This window comes from Saccopteryx leptura, chromosome 6 (genome assembly GCF_036850995.1).
Source record: "Saccopteryx leptura isolate mSacLep1 chromosome 6, mSacLep1_pri_phased_curated, whole genome shotgun sequence".
NCBI lineage: Eukaryota > Metazoa > Chordata > Mammalia > Chiroptera > Emballonuridae > Saccopteryx > Saccopteryx leptura.
In genome coordinates, this window is record NC_089508.1 from 145,977,309 (window position 1) to 145,997,509 (window position 20,201).

Here is a 20,201-nt window from a genome sequence, read left to right on the forward strand (position 1 = left end):
ATACTTATGAAAGAATGAGAGGGGGAAAAAAAGCAAAGAACATTATTATTATTATTGTTAAAGGTTTCACCCCATAGACTCCCTAAAAATGGTCTAGTGCAGGGGTAGTCAACCTTTTTATACCTACCGCCCACTTTTGTATCTGTTAGTAGTAAAATTTTCTAACTGCCCACTGGTTCCACAGTAATGGTGATTTATAAAGTAGGGAAAGTAACTTTACTTTATAAAATTTATAAAGCAGAGTTATAGCAAGTTAAAGCATATAATAATAATTACTTACCAAGTACTTTATATCAGATTTTCGCTGTTTGGCAGAATAAATCTTTATAAAACAACTTACTATAGTTAAATCTATCTTTTTATTTATACTTTGGTTGCTCCGCTACCGCGCACCATGAAAGCTGGAATGCCCACTAGTGGGTGGTAGGGACCAGGTTGACTACCATTGGTCTCGAGTGAGAGGGGAATGGTCCTCCAAGGGTACCCAGATCACACTTTGAAAACCACCAACAAAACAGTAGCACATTTGTATAACACACAGACACGTTTACTACAGCAATGTAATAATGACAAATTGGAAACAACCAAAATATTTATCAAAGAATGAATAAAGTGTCCATTTATACAAGGGTATATCACAGAGCAGTTTAAAATAAATGAACTAGAGTTAAATGAATTAATGTGACATCATCTCAAACATTGTTCTCAAAAACAAGTAGAAAGATGATAATTTACATAAATGAAACTTTTGTAAATGGCACATTAGAAAATATGCAAAATAGCACTATTTCTAATCTTAGGATAAATGACTATGTAGTGACAGCACAAAAACATGCACATAAAGAGGAAAACCACATTTATCATAGTGGTGGTGTCTGCAGAGAAGTGGAAGAGAATGGTGAGAGGGTGCACAATGGACTCCTGCTGCACTTGCGATAGTTTTCTGAAAAGACCTCAAGTGTTAAAACGTTAACATTTTCTATGAGCTCCAGGATGGCTTATGGGAGTATTCTTTATTTAGTCTCTGTTCCTTCCTCTATACTGCATATAGTCACAATTTTTAAAAGAGAAAAAATGTTCTTCTATAGTTGGTTTTGGCAAATAAAAAATCTCTCACTCGGCCCTGGCTGGTTGGCTCAGCGGTAGAGCGTCGGCCTGCCGTGCGGGGGACCCAGGTTCGATTCCCGGCCAGGGCACATAGGAGAAGCGCCCATTTGCTTCTCCACCCCCCCTTTCTCTCTGTCTCTCTCTTCCCCTCCCGCAGCCAAGGCTCCATTGGAGCAAAGATGGCCCGAGCGCTGGGGATGGCTCCTTGGCCTCTGCCCCAGGTGCTAGAGTGGCTCTGGTCGCGGCAGAGCGACGCCCCCTGGTGGGCGTGCTGGGTGGATCCCGGTCGGGCGCATGCGGGAGTCTGTCTGACTGTCTCTCCCCGTTTCCAGCTTCAGAAAAAAAAAAAAAAAAGGAAAAAAAAATCTCTCACTTTGCTCTAATGCTATCATCATCAGCCCAATCATATTAGTTCACATTATTTAAATTATCATCTTTGACATATAAAAATTGTACATATTTAAGGTGTACAACTTGCTGCTTTATTATATGCATACACTGTGAAATGATTAATCATGATCAAGTTAAGTAACTTGTCACCTCTACATCACTCCCACTGTGTGTGTGTATGTGTGTGGGGGGTGACTTAAGATCTATCATCTTAGGAAATTCAAGTACAGCTAGTGCTCGACTTATGATCACGATTGGTTCCGACAGACCGGTCGTAACACAATTTGTTCGTAAATTGAGTAGGCTATATGTACAGTATTGTGAAATGATGTTATAAAAATCTTTGTCATATTTTATCATAATTTTCTTTTATTATTGTTATATATCATAATTTTCTTTGTTCATTTTATGCCATTTGTATCATCTCTACACCATTTTGTTTCTTATTTTTACATTCGTCAGGTTTAAGTAAAACACTGCATTACCAGTACAACTGGTTTAATATTTGCAAAGACAATTTCCTCTTGGTAGACATCTTGGGAAGGGTTTGATGAAAAATATCCAAGACACAAAACACAAATTGCTGTACCGAGTCTGGGATAACAGTTTAAATGGTGCACGCGGAGATGGTAGTGCTGCCGGAAGCTGGTCTGCACTGTCATACGCCCAGCTGGGCAACGCTTGCGCTGCCAGACATGGAGCAGTCGTGGCTAGTGACTGTGGGCATAAAGTTGAATGGTCATAAGTTGCATAGGTTGTAAGTCGATCAATATTTGTATACAATCAGTACTGGTAACTATCGTCTCCATACTGTACATTAGGTCTCCAGAACTCATTTATCTTGCATTAATTGGAATTTTGTACCCTTTTAATGCTGTTTCTAAAATATTTTTTACAAAATATCCTTTACACAAATAAATGTTAAAATTCAAACACTGAAATCCTTTTGGATTCTTTTAAAGAAATTATAAGGAAATTACTTTAAGGAATTATTATGACTCAAAATTTCTATTATAACTTAGTTGGTAAACTGTTGTTAATGACAGTCAAATAATAACTCAAAGATCTGTGAATAACTCCGTATAACATTTAATCCAAAAGGACTGTCTTTTTTCCTTCTAAAAATCTAGTAAGCTAGCAATTTGTAGTGTAGCAAGTACAGAATTATGGATTTTTGGAATAAAACCACATTCTAACATAAAACTTAGGTATAAATGTGTCCTACCTTGAACTTACTTTTATAAATATTATGACATGAAGAAATAGCAACAAGCTGTCAATTTAATGCAACTAAATTTTTCCAGTTAATTTCTATTTCAGACACACATACTAATGTTTTTACTATAAACATCTGCCTCATTTAAATAAAGTGACGATTTTCAATATTCCTACCATTTGATAAGGTGTTTTAAGATTTGTTAAAACTTCAACAAAATCACAAACTTGGAGATTTTACATATACAAGTTTATGTACTCTATCAGTTAAACACTGATCCACAAGGTAGTGAGTTGATGTGAAAATACAAAGCTTTATCGCACTGCTTTTGTGACTTTTTAAAAAAGGTTAGACTAAATGTAATTAAAGGAAGGTTTGAGATTTAAAGGAGGATTTTTTTAAAGTTTGAAACAGCTTAAAAACCTAGACTATTTTTATATTTTTCACTAAGTTTTAAAGTTACTATTAATAACTGCCTTGAAAGCAACCTCTTGTTCCTATATTTCCAACCAAACTGTCCCATTCTTACAGAACATCTAAAACTTACTTCTCTTTTCCCTCCCCCCCCTTCCTTCCTTCCTTCTTTCCTTAACAAACTCATAATAGTAAGTGTATGCCAGACAGTGTTAATTCATTCAATTCTTACAGTAACCCTCTGAGGGAGGTTGTAGGAAAATGGCCAGGAATTAGACTGTTGTCCAGAGACAAGTGTTTGGTGCAGACTTTGGAACGCCAAGTCCTGCGGGGGCAGAACGCTGCCAGGCAAGCACTGATAAGACTGTTTAAAGGAAGCAGCTGATCCCCATAGCCCTTTCCCTACATACTTGAAAGGTATAAATTGATCATCCTTCTCTGCACTTGAATCTACTCTAGGCTAATCTGACCCAGGCTCTGCTAATTTGCTTGATGAACAAAGAGACCAATAAATACGATGAGGCTGCAGAGATCTGGGCTCTCAGTCCTTGAGGTTGGGAGTCCCCATACTCATCTTTTCTCTATGTTGTGTCTTGAGTGTTTTTCTTAAGTCCTGCAGCGCCTTCCTTTGGTGCATACCCTTGCTGAGCTGGTCTCAACAGCAGGTACTATCATTGTTCTCATTTCATAGATGAGAAAATTGAGGCACAGATGGTAAAGTAACTTGCTCAAGGTTCCAAATGTTATAAATGGCAGAGCCAGGAACCTGAAGTTCATACCAAGTCAAGTCATTTTTTTTTGTTTCCATTGTTTCTAATTGTTACTGTCACTACTCTTAAAACTTCAGCAACTAAAAGTAATGTTTATTTTCCATAAACTACCTGGTTTCAGAAGTATAAGGCAGAGGAAAGGGGCTCTGTTTATCAAATTAGTGGGTCAAAAAAAATGACATGAGTGTGTACAGGAAAGAATAACTGAGGCAGAAGATAACACATTCAGTTTAGGAAAAAAGTACGTATTTGGAGGTGCCTGAAGAACATGCAAGCAGAGCAGGCTGGTAAGCGGTAGGGTGTTAATCTGAAACTTAAAGATAAGGGGAGGTCCCTGCTGGCAGAGAAAACCCGGAAGGCTCCAAAGAGCAAGTGAGCCTCGAGGGGTGGGCAGGATTCATGCAAATCAAGGAGGAAGGCAGCCTGCCGGCGAGGTAGCAGAAGGCGGCTCAGGGCAACATACAAGTTCTGTATTTAAATATCCGCGGCATTACCTTTTGCCTGGAAACTATTATGCTAAGTGAAATAAGCAAGGCAGAGAAAGACAAATATCATATGACCTCACTCATTTGAGGAATCCAATGAAAAATGTGAACTGAGGAACGGAATTAAACCTGAAGGGAAGGGGGGAGGGAGCTGTTGGGAGGGGGACAAGGGAGATGTTGAGGGGTTTACTGGGGAGGAGGGATGCATTCAGCGAGACACTAGAATCTATGTGTACACAATAAATTAAATTAAAAAAAAAAACAAAAAAATACAAGTTCTGGACTTGGCAGAAGGCTCACATAAGCAGAAGCAGTAACACGGAAAATCAGAGAAAGGCAATTCTTATGTAAAAATTAAACACTCATTAACACAATCTAAAGAGGCACATGGCATGGTTCTCAACTGATGTGGTCAGAATGTCTCCTAGCCTAGAATGTGAACTCCTTGCTAGCAAGACTAGCCTGTGTACCTATGTTCTTTGCATTTTTCAGAGTAAACAAGTATCAGGCCAGTATACCAGCCTCATTTTTAATACAATGAAGTCTAAACCTATGAACCAAAGATAAGCTAAGGCTATTATATTTCATGTTAACATTTTAAAATGCATTCATGTAAAGGATTATTAGATTATTTTTAAAACATACAAACCTAAGAGAGTTTTAATCACTTTAGAAATATACACGTACAGACATTTACTATTAATCAGACATTCAGCTGAGGTTAAAGTTTATCTGAGCACCTACTAAGGGCAAAGTGCACCACACAAAGGAAAGCCTCAGAGGCGGAGAACAGAAGCCTGCATACTCCGGCCTGTCTGGGATGCAGACACCAGCCATCTGGAGCGCCTCCTCTGCAGTAGGGCATATTCATCCTGCCATACTGACACCATTAATGTCAACCAGAGAACTCACAAACATTTCTGGTAGGCTGCAATGTAAGCTAGCCTTTGAGAAAGAGTGGGTCTCGGTAGCAAGTTATGAAAAGAAGACTGGGCACTCAGGACCAGGGGAATGTTATGCAACAGTACTTGGCTACATCAATTAAGAACCATGCCATGTGCCTCTATAGCTTGTGTGTTAATAACTAATGGATATTTTCAAAAGAACAGTCTTTCTTTCATGTGTCTTTACAGTTACAGTTATTGTAATAGGTAATATAAATATGATAAAATTTTTTCAAAAGTTACAATAAAGGAGATAGTGCAAAGTCTCCCTCCTAACCAGATGTCCTCTCCAGAGATACTCATTCCTCCTCAGATACTCCATAAAACTGCATTGCTTATAAACTATTTTAAGCTTAGATTTTTTTTCAAATTCTGATTGTCATTTTCATGATTTAGTGATTCTTAAATACCTACAGTATGATATGATTCCTTTTGTCCCAAATTTTGCACCAAGAATATTGGTACTCTATAATCGAGGTTGGAGTTCAACGTAAAGACAGGAATATAGGCTTAAAAGAAAAAGCCTGGATCTTACCTTTCAGGTAATGTAGTTTTGGCTTTATTTCTTTTTTGAAGATAGAATTTTCCTCGGCCCTGCCGGTTGGCTCAGTGTTACAGTGTCGGCCTGGCGTGCAGGAGTCCCGAGTTCGATTCCCGGCCAGGGCACACAGGAGAAGCGCCCATCTGCTTCTCCACCCCTCCCCCTCTCCTTCCTCTCTGTCTCTCTCTTCCCCTCCCGCAGCCAAGGCTCCATTGGAGCCAAGTTGGCCCAGGCACTGGGAATGGCTCTGTGGCCTCTGACTCAGGCGCTAGAATGGCTCTGGTTGCAACAGAGCGATGCTCCCTGGTGGGCGTGCTGGGTGGATCCTAGTTGGGCACATGCAGGAGTCTGTCTGACTGCCTCCCCGTTTCCAACTTCAGAAAAATACAAAAAAAAAAAAAAAAAAAAAGAAAGATAGAATTTTCCTCTATTCTGCCAAAGTTCTGTTGATTCAAACAACTTAACCTAAGGAATGTCCATTAAAACACACACACATACACACACACACACACACCCTGCCTATGTGCAGGTCCTTTATAATCTAAAAGCTTAAATCAGTGAACCAAAGTTGGTCATTATACCTAATACACGAACAGAGTACTGAATTGTGGTGTATATTGTTTAGAGCTGTGGTCTCCAAAATGGGGTCATGCATGCCAAGGCAGAGCATAAGGCAATCCTTTGCCAAGTAGGAAAAATTAGAACTTGTTTACAATTACTTTTCCTTTCAAAATTTATACTGTGGGAACTTTATCATCTACATAATAAATCAATATACCGGTACATGTATAAAATTTATAAAGACACATTGGAAATGTATATTCTAATATATTCTGCAAATGAGGGTACATAATAAAAAAATAACATGTTCATTTTTAAAAATAAACATTATATTGAACTTCTAAAATATATAAAGTGCTAATCTGAGTGGAATAGGCAGAGAAAACAAACTGTAACAGGGACAGATCAATGCTAGACTAGACTACAAATTTTTAAGAAGGAAAAGTAGGTAGCTTACTTTTTGATATGTGGTTCTTTTTCAATCATGTCACTGCGGTCAGAAGTACTGAAAATGAAGGGGATGTAGCATGGTTAAGGAGATGGGCTCATCTGAACTCACACTGTCAGCTCAAATCCTGAATCCTCCACTTACATGATATAAGCGTTATAAATCTGTAAGCGGCCTTTTTCAATGTCTGGTACTTTGATATCCAAAATGTTAACAATTATTAAATAAAACAAATGTCATTTAACAAACATTAGCTTTCTATAGTAACTGAAATGAAACAGCTGAGTCATGTTTTAATTTAGGTAACATTTTGAAATGATACATTTTGGGACTAACTGAAAGGTATTTAAACAAATGGAAACTTTTTTCTTTTTTTTAATAAAAAAAAATTCTCTCAATCTCACTGCCATGAACTTTTGTCTTGGAATAGCTAATATAAATTAAACAGTGTCAGTCCCTAGCCAAATGGATACCGGAATAACTGTATACAGTATATCTTCTTGGCTCCACTTTTATGTGGAACATGTGTTCATATTTTGACCTTTTGTCTTTTTTTCTAATACAGAAACATTTTTTTTTTTTGTATTTTTCTGAAGCTGGAAACGGGGAGAGACAGTCAGACAGACTCCCGCATGCGCCGGACCGGGATCTACCCGGCATGCCCACCAGGGGGCGAAGCTCTGCCCACCAGGGGGCGATGCTCTGCCCCTCCGGGGCATCGCTCTGTTGCGACCAGAGCCACTCTAGCGCCTGGGGCAGAGGCCACGGAGCCATCCCCAGCGCCCGGGCCATCTTTGCTCCAATGGAGCCTTGCTGCAGGAGGGGAAGAGAGAGACAGAGAGGAAGGAGAGGGGGAGGGGTGGAGAAGCAGATGGGCGCTTCTCCTGTGTGCCCTGGCCGGGAATCAAACCCCGGACTTCTGCACGCCAGGCCGACGCTCTACCACTGAGCCAACCGGCCAGGGCCCAGAAACATTTTTAAACAGTAGCAACTAAAATGAATTTTTTTTAGTTTCCAAACATATGAAGCTACACATGGCAAAGCCTATTGCTGAAACATTTATAAATGTTACACCAACTGTGTTTATATATCTGATTTTTTTAGATTTTGTTTTCATGCAAGCCATGACCTACAAATTTTAGATCAAATTCTTTCCACAAAATAATTACATAATGGAGCAGTCTGAGTCATTTTGAATTTCCAAAACACAAAACTTGCCCCCATAAAATAAAGATAATGATTGGCATCATAATGAGATTTTAATATGTGGTTCTGTGACTATCCCAATCCCAACAAAATGGTATGGATTAGAGTGGAAGGACAATAAGAACAGAGCCAAGAATATGATGATATAACCCATTCAACTCAGAAAAACCACTGTACTCCTTTTTGTTTTCAACTGTCTCTTCTTAATACAAAAATAAAGTCTAATATGAGATTTCATTGCAATGAAAAAAAATGGTAATTCTGAAGGCAAAAGTACAGAAGTACTAAGCCTAGCCCAGCAATTTTCAATCTTTTTTATCTCATTGCATACAAAAACTAATTACTAAAGTTCTGTGGCACACCAAAAAATCTTTTTTGCCAATCTGAGAAAAAATAGTTATAATTTTGATTTATTCACACCAAATGGCTATTGTTGTGTTGGCTGTTTTATTTGACAATTTAAGGAAAAAGAGGTAAGTGTCCCTTACTAAATAGTCCAGTGTTGCATGTTTTAAAATTCTTGTGGCGCCTGACCAGGCGGTGGTGCAGTAAACAGAGCATCGGACTGGGACACGGAGGACCCAGGTTTGAAATACTAAAGTCACCAGCCTGAATGCAGGCTCATCCGCTTGAGCATGGGCTCACCAGCTTGTGTGTGGGGTCACCGGCTTGAGCGTGGGATCATACATATGACCCCATCATCGCTGGCTTGAGCATGGGATCATACATATGACCCCATGGTCACTGGCTTGAGCCCAAAGGTCGCTGGCTTAAGCAAGGGGTCACTTGCTCTGCTATAGCCCCCTGGGTCAGGGCACGTATGAGAAAGCAATCAATGAACAAATAAGAAGACAAAAGAGTCTCAATGAAGAATTGATACTTCTCATCTCTTTCCTTTCCTGTTTGTCCCTATCTGTCTCTGTTCTGTCACACACACAAAAAATTCTTGTGGTACCCCAGTTAAAAATCAGTTGGCCTAGCCTTTTAAACATTATCTAGCACCTGGATGGAAAACAGAAAGAATTCATAATATGTAAATTAATATAAATAGCACTCAAAATTTAAGTTCTAGTTCTATGTACAAGAAGACCAAAACCAACTCAATTTGGATAACGAATGTGTCTCAGCTGCTCTGTGTTAACATTATTTTTAAAATTTATTTATTGGCCCTGGCCAGCTGGCTCAGAGGTGGAGCGTCGGCCTGGTGTGTGGAAGTCCCAGGTTTGATTCCCAGTCATGGCACACAGGAGAAGCGACCATCTGCTTCTCCATCTTCCCCCTTCCTGTTCTCTCTCTCTCTCTCCTCTCCTCTTCCACAGCCATGGCTGATTCGAGCAAGTTGACCTCGGGTACTAAGGATGGCACCACGGCCTTACATCAGGTGCTAAGATAGCTCAGTAGCCAAGCAACAGAGCAATGGCCTCAGATGGGCAGAGCATAGGGGGCTTGCGGGCTGGATCCCGGCTGGGGTACATGCAGGAGACTGTCTGCCTCCTTGCCTCTCACTTAATAGAAAAAAAAGTTATTGATTGAATTTTAGAGAGGAAGGGAGAGGGAGATTTTATTTAACAGGCAGAGCATACATGACCAGATTGATGCTCTGCCTGTTAAATAAAATAATTACATATTACTATGGAATAGTCTCTAACAAAAGGATTGATTTTTAAGAACTCTAGAGAGAAAACTTGAGAGAATAATTTTTTCTTAAAAAAAAGGAGTTGACTCTCAAAACTTTCTGCAGTGAGTGGATGAGTGAATCATCATAGAATCCTACCTTCCAACTTTCACATATTTCTGTTCCAGGTCTCAGCTCTTTCTGGTACCACATTACTCTATACCAGTGTTTCTCAAAGTGTGCGCCAGGGTGCACTGGTGCACCCTAGAAGATTTCCAGGTGCGCCCTATGGTATTCCAGAGAAATATGTGCCTGTTGGGGACCAAACAACTAATAGGGTTTTTGGAGTTTAGATTTTGGGGGGACAGAGGTGTGGGGAATTGGCTGTAAGCTGACAGTCTGCCCAACCCGCCACCTCACTTGCCTGATTAGGTTGCAAAAGGCTGTTAAGCTGTGGTGTTAGATTGTTTATACTACCCTCCATGTTCCCCAGAAAGACTGGAGGCAAGTTTCTTCTATCCTTTGGTGTAAAGCTAAGATGATATGTATGGTGGGGTTTTTTCTGCACTCAACACAATTAAGAGTAAAAACAGAGGAATTCTTCAATGTATGGACGAGGAAATGAGAGTTTGCCTTTCAAATATACTGTATGCCCAAACATTGAAGAAATCGCTAGGACACATTAGGCTCATGTTTCTCATAAACAAAAGAATGAAAAAACTTAACACATTCGTGCCGGGACCTGCCGAATTTACCAAATCTTACTAAGAATGTATCTATATATATATAAAAATAACTTTTTTTCATTTTTTATTTAACCCCTTTTTACAAATTCTAAAAAGCATAACTCAAAAAATGTAACATAAAAATATTTTTTAATGGTAGAATAAACTTAATTTTGTCATATTTATTTTGTTTAATTACCATAAAAGCATGCTTGGACTTTATATTTTTTTAATATTTGACTTATTATAACATATTTCTCAGAAATTTGTATATAGTATGCCTATAATTATTTGTAGGATTTTAAATGTACCCTGACTTCAAAAAGGTTGAGAACCACTGCTCTAGACACTAATAAAGTAGACCCTGCAATCAGTTACTCAATCTCCTTAATTGAACTCCTCACTCTCCAACAGTGTATCAAGTCCAACCTCCACCAGACCCGTTCTCTGTTGCTACTCCTCTCATTAAATTACTTCCTGGATTACAAAGAAACTGGTCACTGATCAAATCAAAGGTCTCTTGTTAGCATTTACACAGTTTAAAAATAAACACATTTGTTTTTTGACACAGTTATGAACAAAATCGTGACAGCTGAAAAATTACCAGAATCTGTGACGGCCCTGGTCAGTTGGCTCAGTGGTAGAGCATCCACCCAGCATGTAGAATTCTGGGGTTTGATTCTGCTCAGAGCACACAGGAAAGTGACCATCTGTTTCTCCTCCCCTTCCCTTTCTCTGAGTCTCTCTTCCTCTCCAACAACCATAGCTCAAATGAATTGAGCATATTAGACCCCGGTGCTGAGGATGGCTCCATGGAGCCTCCACCTAAGGTGCTAAAAATAGCTTGGTTGCCAGCATGCCCCAGAGGGCAGAGCATTTATCCCAGACAGGGGTCACTAGGTGAATCCCAGGGCGCATGTGGGAGTCTGTCTCTCTATCTCCCCTCCTCTCACTTAAATAAATAAAAATTTAAAAATCTCTGAAATGAAGATTTGCAATAATAAGTAACCATTAAATATTTATTCCATGCCCATTTAGACACAATATGTCACTTTATTTGCAACCTCAAATGTAAAGCTTAGAACTATCACATTAAATAATAACTAAATAGTTTTAGCCTAACCAGGCTGTGGCGCAGTGGATAGAGCACTGGACTGGGACTTGGAGGGCCCAGGTTCGAATACCCAAGGTCAACCAGCTTGAGTGCAGGGTTGCTGGCTTGAGTCTGGGATCACAGACATGACCCCATGGTCGCTGGCTTGAGCAAGGGTCACTCACTCTGCTTGAGTCCCTCCCCCTCAAGGCACATAAGAGAAAGCAATCAATGAACAACTAAGGTGCTGCAATGAAGAACTGATGCTTCTCATCTCTCTCCCTGTCTGTCTGTCCTTATCTGTTCCTCTCTCTGTCTCTGTCAATAATAATAGTAATAATAATAATAATAATTAAAGTTTGATTTTTAAGATAAGTAGACAATGGAAGTATCCCATGCTTCCATAATTGTCTAGCTGCTTTATTCTGCATTCTATTCAGACAAAGTCTAGTTCACTCAAAGAACCCTTCACAGGTCCCAACTGATGTCACTCCTCTTTCAGTTCCTGTCTCCCTGCCTCTTCTTGCCTTTCTCCTTTTACCTCCCTCTGTAACGTTTCTGAAAGCCTCAAATAAAGGATGAAAAAGAGTTTGAGAAAGGACACTATTTCAAGTCCTTTGATTTTCTAATTTTAATACTAAAACAATTCACTAAATACTACTATCAAAATTAATAATGTTTTTCATTGTCTACTTTGAAAATCACAATTGTCACCTATAACTCAAAATATTTTTTAAAATCTCTAATATCACTGGTTTATGCTCATAAGTAAAATAATGGCTTCAATACTTTAACCATTTGTCATGAATGATGTAATCCATTTCGGGAGGATTTAAAACTACCACATTATTTCTAATACCAAAAGACCATTAAGTCTCATTAACTACAAAATCCTGGCACTTAGCTATAAATCATGAGTTGAAAGATTGTGGGGGTTTTTGTTTTGTTTTGTTTTACTGTGCTACATAATTGCACATTAAATCCTAAGTAGACCTGCACATAAACTCATTTCCTACCTCATCTCTCTAAAAAGAGCAAATGCTAGATTGATTTCCACCAAATACAGTGAAATTGCTATTCTCCAAGGAAAGTTTACCCCTCTAGAAGATTTCATGTTAATGAAATAATTTGTTTAACATACAATCAACGTTTTATGTGTCCTATGGGCCTTAAAATATCAAATATTAATTCATTTAGCCTTGTAGCAACTTTATGAGGTAGGTACTATTAGTATGATAACATGTCAACATGTCCACCACAGCCCTTCATACATAAAAGAAAAAAAATGTTGCCTAAATTTAAAGTTAACCCCAAAACACTAATTTTCATGAACATTTTTCAAACTGATTAAGTGTATTTAAGATGTTGATATATTAAAAGATATTTTAACTTTTAGTCAGTTAAGATTAACCACACAACTAAAATTTCTTCAGCTATATGTTGACAGCTATAAGCAGTAGGAGGCAAGAGCTGACAATCGGTTGCTTCATCTCATAATAATCTCTAGTTGCCATAAAGTTCCTACATTAAGGGCACACAGAAGGGAGCCTAATAAATCAGCCAAAGCAACAATTCTTTAAAGCTATAATTACTCTCTACAATTTCCTGCTATCAGTCAGGCCACGAACTCAAAAGATAAACATACTTCTTACTTTGAGTATGAACATAATTAAAAATATTTTCACAGCAGATTCCTGGGAAGTCAATCTGTCTATTGTCCCTACTACTTTGCCATCATCTCATTTTAGGAAGATCACATAAACCAGGGGTCCCCAAACTTTTTACACAGGGGACCAGTTCACTGTCCCTCAGATCGTTGGAGGGCCGGACTATAAAAAAAAAAACTATGAACAAATCCCATATGCACACTGCACATATCTTATTTTAAAGTAAAAAAACAAAACGGAACAAATACAATATTTAAAATAAAGAACAAGTAAATTTAAATCAACAAACTGACCAGAATTTCAATGGGAACTATGCTCCTCTCACTGACCACCAATGAAAGAGGTGCCCCTTCCGGAAGTGCAGCCGGATAAATGGCCTCAGGGGGCTGCATGCGGCCCGGGGGCCGTAGTTTGGGGACCCCTGACATAAACCTTTCAACAGATGGATTTCTGACTTTTATTCTTCAAGTTACAATGAAACTTCAGTTCTTCTAACTCTAAGAGCTTATCTAAGAAAATTTTTACAGACACATGACTATTCTTCTCCACTCTCCTTCAACCATTTCTTCTCACAATAACTTTGTTCTTAGTCTCCCACTGCCAAAACCACAACCTCTACCACCACGAGCTTCAATTTTCCAATACTTTGCATGATTCTGAGGATCCCTTTAAACTGTAAAAAGTTAAAGGTAGATAAGATTCTTCAACAAAGATTTGACATAGGTTAGAGCAGGGGTCCCCAAACTACGGCCCCCTGAGGCCATTTATCCGGCCCCTGCCGCACTTCTGGAAGGGGCACCTCTTTCATTGGTGGTCAGTGAGAGGAGCATAGTTCCCATTGAAATGCTGGTCAGTTTGTTGATTTAAATTTACTTGTTCTTTATTTTAAATATTGTATTTGTTCCCATTTTGTTTTTTTACTTTAAAATAAGATATGTGCAGTGTGCATAGGGATTTGTTCATAGTTTTTTTATAGTCTGGCCCTCCAACGGTCTGAGGGACAGTGAACTGGCCCCCTGTGTAAAAAGTTTGGGGACCCCTGGGTTAGAGTTAAGAGGATTAAGTCAGTTTTCATGTGGTAAATATCTATTTATATACCTTTGACATGCTTGCTTATTAGTGTATGGTTCTTTATTTCTGGCTTGATATCCACTTTAAATTATTTTCCGCAATATAGAAAATTACTTCTTCCATATTTTATATTAGTTTATTTTTCTTCTAGGTTGACTGCTTTTCATATACCCATATATTTTTTATTTTGTTTTGGCTACTTGTCAATTTATTAGAGTATTTTTGAATTTTATTTCCTTAATTTTATAATTTCAGCAATTTCACTGAAGAAATTGTTAATCAACCCAATGATGCCTATGTAAAACCACTACAGGCATTGTTTTTTTAAAAGTTCATGTTACACTGCTTTGCTTTTATACAACACCTACATTATTGCATACCTATTTTCACTAACCAAAAAAAAACTCCAAAGAGGATTTTCACTTGTCTTTTTGTTTTTTTAGCAAGAGAGAGAGAGAGAGAGAGAGAGAGAGAGACAGGAAGGGAGAGAAATAAGAAGCATCAACTCGTAGTTGTGGCACTGCAGTTGTTCACTGATTGCTTCTTATACGTGCCTTGACCAGGGGGCTTGAGCTGAGCCAGTGACCCCTTGCTCAAGCCAGCCCCTTGGGCTCAAGCCAGTGACCTTGGGCTTCAAGCCAGCGACCTCTGGACTCAAGCCAGCAACCCCACTCTCAAGCTAGTGAGCCTGTGCTCAAGCTGGCATCCTCAGGGTTTCGAACCTGGGACTTCAGCGTCCTAGGTCCATGCTCTATCCACTGTGCCACCACAGGTCAGGCAGGATTTTCATTTTTATGAAGAAAGGCGAGAAGCAAAAACAGCATTCAGCCTTTGTTTTGCAGCAAGCCACAGGAGTGGCACTGCTTTTACTATATGTCAGTGTTATTTTAGGTTTTATGTGCTATTTGGCATGATTTAGTAGGTTATTCTTTGGGTCAAAAATTTTTCCATATAAATGGTACAGTTGATCCTTGAGCACCACAAGTTTGAATTACATGAGTCTACTTACATGCAGATTATTTTTAATACTGTAAATGTATTTTATCTTATGATTTTCTTAATAACCTTTTTTCTAGCTTACTTTATTATAAAATACAGTATACAATACATATAACTTTAAAAAATGTATGTTAAAAAATATGTATGTTAACCAATTATCACTAAGGCTTCCAGTCAACAGTAGGCTATCGGTAGTTAAGTTTTTGGAGGAGTCAAAAGTTAAGCATGGATTTTCAACACCACGTGAGTTGGCACCCCTAATGCCCCTCCTCCTTCCTTTTGTTCAAGGGTCAACTGTAATTGCTTCTTCACTTTCTAAAAGATTTCACAGGAACTCTCTACTTTCAGATGGGAGAAAGAGGTAATTACCATAGACACCACTACAAATTGGTACTAATCCAATTCTTTGGCCTGTAAAATCTAAACTCTTCTAATAAATTCCAGGCCTGGGGACACTACTCTTTCAGAAGTGACAGGTCAAGCTTTATGCACCTTTTACAGAATGGGTAAGAAAGAGACAGTCTCCATTATAGGTTTCCTTAAGAGTTCCCCGAAAGGGGGATCACCATACACCATTACTCTAATACCTAAAAACTGCCCATTTAACCAGAATTGACAGAAAACTAAAAACAGAAATTAGAAGTGATAAAAATAGAAAGGAAAAAAAAAAAAGGAAATGGGAAAGCTATCAGCAGAAGCGTAAAGACCACATTCACCCATCTATTTGGCCTGGTGCCATCAATGGCCATACTACCAGACCCTAGCTGGCTTGTTTGATTCAACCACCACTGAAACATCGATGTCATATTCCTGATCCCCATGTGAGTCAATGGGCACCAGTGTCATGGTAAAAATCTTGCCTATTTGCCCATTCTCCCATAAATACCAGTTACTTGTCTTAAAGAGATTCATGAGAATGGTATGAATAAATCAATGCAATTTTATCACCATTACTGGAAGAATAATCAGGAAAATCTGACCCGTGAGTTAGCCAATAATATCAGTTTAATTTAGGAAGAACTCCCCAATAGGCTTGGGTCAGAGAGGTGTAAGAAACCAGGCTCCGCTACTTACTAACCCTATGTGTGACCTTGGACAAGTTCATTTTTCAGAGCTTTAAAGATAAAACACATTAAGGTAGGGTTTGACATCATGTAAATGCTCAAGTGATGTGAGTCCCACACCCTTCGGGAAAGAAATGCTCAAGTTAAAGAGTATACAAGGATGTAGCCAAGCTGACCTGTATTCTAATCCTGGTTTTGCAGCATACTAACTGAAATACTAGGCAAGTGCCAGTCTTATATTTCTCATAAAGCTGGGATGATGAATTGAAGCATTTAGCTATTGCCCAGCACACACTGAATATCAATAAATTGTTAATAGGAGAAAGATATCATTATCAGCACTGTCTGCTGATCAGTGTTTCTCAAAGTATAGTCAGGAAACTGAATAGTATCAGAAAGACTGGGAATGTCTAAAAAAAACCCCAATAAACAAACAACCCATGTCCCAGTCAAACCTATTCAAAAAAGTTTTCCGAGAATGGTATCTGGTAATATTCATTTCTGAACCAAACTTCCTTGAGGTGCATACTAAGAGTTAGAAATTACTGATCCAGCTGGTCTTGTGCTCTGTCACTAAATTAAGACTTAGCTTCTAGTGCTTATCCTTTACTACGCTAGAATTACCCTGTATGTTTTTGTTGTTATTGTTGTTAATATTTTGGCACTGTTGTGGACCTAGACATTAAATTGATAGGCCCACTCCTGCTCTGCTTCCCAAAGGCATCACTTTGACTTTCTTTTCCCTCTCTGACCAGAAGTTGGCACACTATGGCCTTGTTCTGTGGCCAATTTTGTATAAATCCAATCTCCAGAGGGAATATGTGTTCAACGGGTTTTTTTAAAAACAAATATGCATGCCATAGAGACCAAATGTTGCTCACAAAGACTAAAGTACTTACTGCTTGAGCTTTTACCAAAAAAAGTCTGCCAGCCCCTCGTAAGCCTGTAATTGTTTTTAAACTCCAGGTCTCAAAACACTTTACTTTAAGAAAAGAGAATTGAGTGTAATAGAACATATTCTAGTAGATATTTTCTACTGCACCTACCAGAGGCAAGTACCATTGCCTCTGAAGTGTGTGTGTGTGTGTGTGTGTTTAAGTCCTTGGGGGCAGGGCAGGAGTTAACAAGTGTAACTGATTAACAAGTCTTTATTAAAACTTACACTAATTTTTACAATAAAGATGCCTTGGACAATATAAAACCATATAAAATGATCCCTGCTGTTTAGAAGTTAATAGCTTATTGTTTCATTGCAAAATAAAAATTAAATCTGCTTTGTGTATAATATACATTGCTGTAAGGAAAAAATGGAATCACCAATGCCAATACTTCAAAAGCATTATACAAACAAAATATTTTAGTTATACTAACCATATTGTATTGAGCATCTATAGGTTCTTTAACAAGTGCCTTAGTTCCTAGTTTCCTCCAACCTTGGAAACTAGTCCTTCTTTCCTTTGTGTGTGTGTGCGTGTGTGTATATATATATATATATATACACACGCACACACACACATACATATACATACACACACATTTGTGCATGCATGTGTTGGAAGCATATAAAGAAGTATTAGATGTTTCTGTCCTTTGTGTTATTCACTAATGGCTTCTTCTCATTTATTTGAAAGATGTATTTCTTTAACCTTTTCTCTTAGTTCTAGTAAGAAAGACATTTGATTAAATTCTTGTGCAAAAAGAACAATTAAGACTGATGAAAAAAATTTAAGTAACAATCTGTTCCTTTATCTTCATAGAGCACTAATTTCCAGGGATTTTGTAACTGTTTAGAAAAAGCTAAAAAAAAATGTTATTTTATAACTTGTTTCAATTTTGCAAAGAAAAGAAACACCAACACCTTCCTAGGTATATACACAAGAAAATGACACTTGAAAATGTTTTCATTTATGAAATGGCTGCAGGCACACAAACCACAAGCAGTGTAAATAAAAGCTGGTGCAATGCTGAAAGCACGTTTGCCTTATACCACAAAGAGAAACAGTTGCACACTGCACACCATGTTGTTTCAGCTGGGATGCCATAAAGATGGGATTAAGGCATCTGTGTCAATACAGGAGGCTGAAATGTGCGTGTGTATGTGTGTGTTAGGGAAACAGGGTTGTAAGCAGAAGGGGTGGGACTTGCCAAGAGCAGCTATTTGAGAAAATTCCCTTTTCTTTCCCATTCATTCTTTCTAGCTTCAGTGGCTGGTACAGTCCTTACAATTACTCACAGGCTTTTCATTCTAAAGACAATTCACAAGCTTTCAAAACTTCCTATAGTGTTTTTCACACACTTTTATTTTTTTAGAGCACCAAATCAGTCAATATTTCTTTCGTATAAAAGGCAAACTATTAGCCTGTTTCCTCATTCAAAAGACCAGTGTGCTAAAGGCTAAAAAGGATCCTTTGTTGTGTATACAAAAAGTAACACGACGCGGCGGTATAGATAAATTAGAAAAATAAAAGGTTACTTTATTTCCAAGACTGTCAACGCTATTAACCATAAATTCAGCTCTGCCCCAATTTCATGCTTTCAGAGAATTTGCCTTCCTAACCACAAAGCCGATCCAATTGAGTACCCCTCGCCTTTTCGCTGTGGACACTCCATTAATAAATATGAGCTAAAGAGGATGCCAAGTGGGCCAGTTTGCTTTACGCACACGGTATCTGTCCAAAGGAATTATCTCTAACAACAGTGAAAGTTGTCTTGCAGATGCCCACCCGGCACCGGCTGTCCTCTGCTTCTCAGCTTGGGCCAGAGGGGCAGACTGACAGAGAACCCTTACCTTTCCGCTTCCCACCTCCAGAGGAGGGTACTAGGGGAAAGGCATGACAAGAGAGCAGAGTAGGCAGGTGGGCGAATGGGAGAGACAGAAATGGATGCTGAGGGGGTGGGCGAGATGGGATAGTGGGGAAGGAGCCTGCGGGGAGAGGTAGGTGAGCACAGCTGAGGGATGGAAAAGCACACCGGAGCCAGGCGATGGGACAGGGGGCGCGCAGGGGGTCGGTCCTCACCGGTGAACGCCCCTGCGTCCGCGGCCTCCTCCTCCTCCTGCTCCCCGTTCTCGGAGTCGGTGTGCATGGGCTCCTCGGCGAAGTTGACCTCCTTGCTGGGGGTGCCGCCCCCGGCCGGGGCGCCCACGTCCCCCCATGCCCTGCCCTCGTGGCTGGAGCGCGCGGCGCCCTTGCGCTCGTTCTCCTGCTGCAGGCGCGTGAAGTGCTGCAACGCGAACTCCAGCAGGTCCGCGGGCTGGTGCCGGAGCACCTCCACGGTGAAAGCCTGCAGCAGCTCAGTCAGCCCCGCCGGGATCTCGATGCTCATCCTGCCTTCCGGGCGGCGGGCGCCTGCGCGCCGCCCTCACCCCTCCCCTGGCAGGCCTCGGGCCCCGCGCCCCGCGGACGGTGCTGGCGGCGCTACCGGCTGTGAGCGCGGCGCACCGGGAGCCGGCTGCCCCGCTGGTCCCGCGCGCGGCTGCTGGGTGCGGTGGCGGCAGCTGAGCGAACGCCGCCCGGGAGGGCTGCCTGCATCTCCGGCTCCTCCCGCTCCCGCCGCGGCCGCTCCTCTCCCCCGCCCGGGCCGCCCCGCCCCCGCCTCCGCCCCACCGCGGCAAGCAGGGGGAGCTCCCGAGCGCGCCCACGTGATCCCCGGAAACCATGGTAACCCCGCCGGCGGGCGCCGTGTGCCCGCCAGTCTGATGGCTTCGGGGCTGAGGGCACTGGCGGGCGAGCGCGGGTTTGCGAGGTACGCTGTCTCTGCGAGCGGCGGAGGCGTTTGCTGCCCCCCCCCCCACCACCACCACACACGCTCCCCAGGGTTGTGCCCGCCCCCCCGACAACAGGCCGCGCCTCGCGGTCCACCTGTGCGCACGCGATGGAGCGGGCG

At 40.4% G+C, this 20,201-nt stretch overlaps 1 protein-coding gene across 1 annotated transcript in view; it reads right to left on the bottom strand.

Moving 5' to 3' along the window:
• The window catches only part of PRKAR2B (protein kinase cAMP-dependent type II regulatory subunit beta), a 175,467-nt gene extending 155,577 nt beyond the window's left edge, over nt 1-19,890 (bottom strand). Inside the window, exon 1 of the mRNA XM_066342547.1 lies at nt 19,334-19,890. Coding sequence (XP_066198644.1) covers nt 19,334-19,640 — 307 coding nt within the window. The 5' untranslated portion in view covers nt 19,641-19,890. The remainder of the gene's footprint in view (nt 1-19,333) is intronic.
• Between the last annotated feature and the right edge of the window lie 311 nt (nt 19,891-20,201).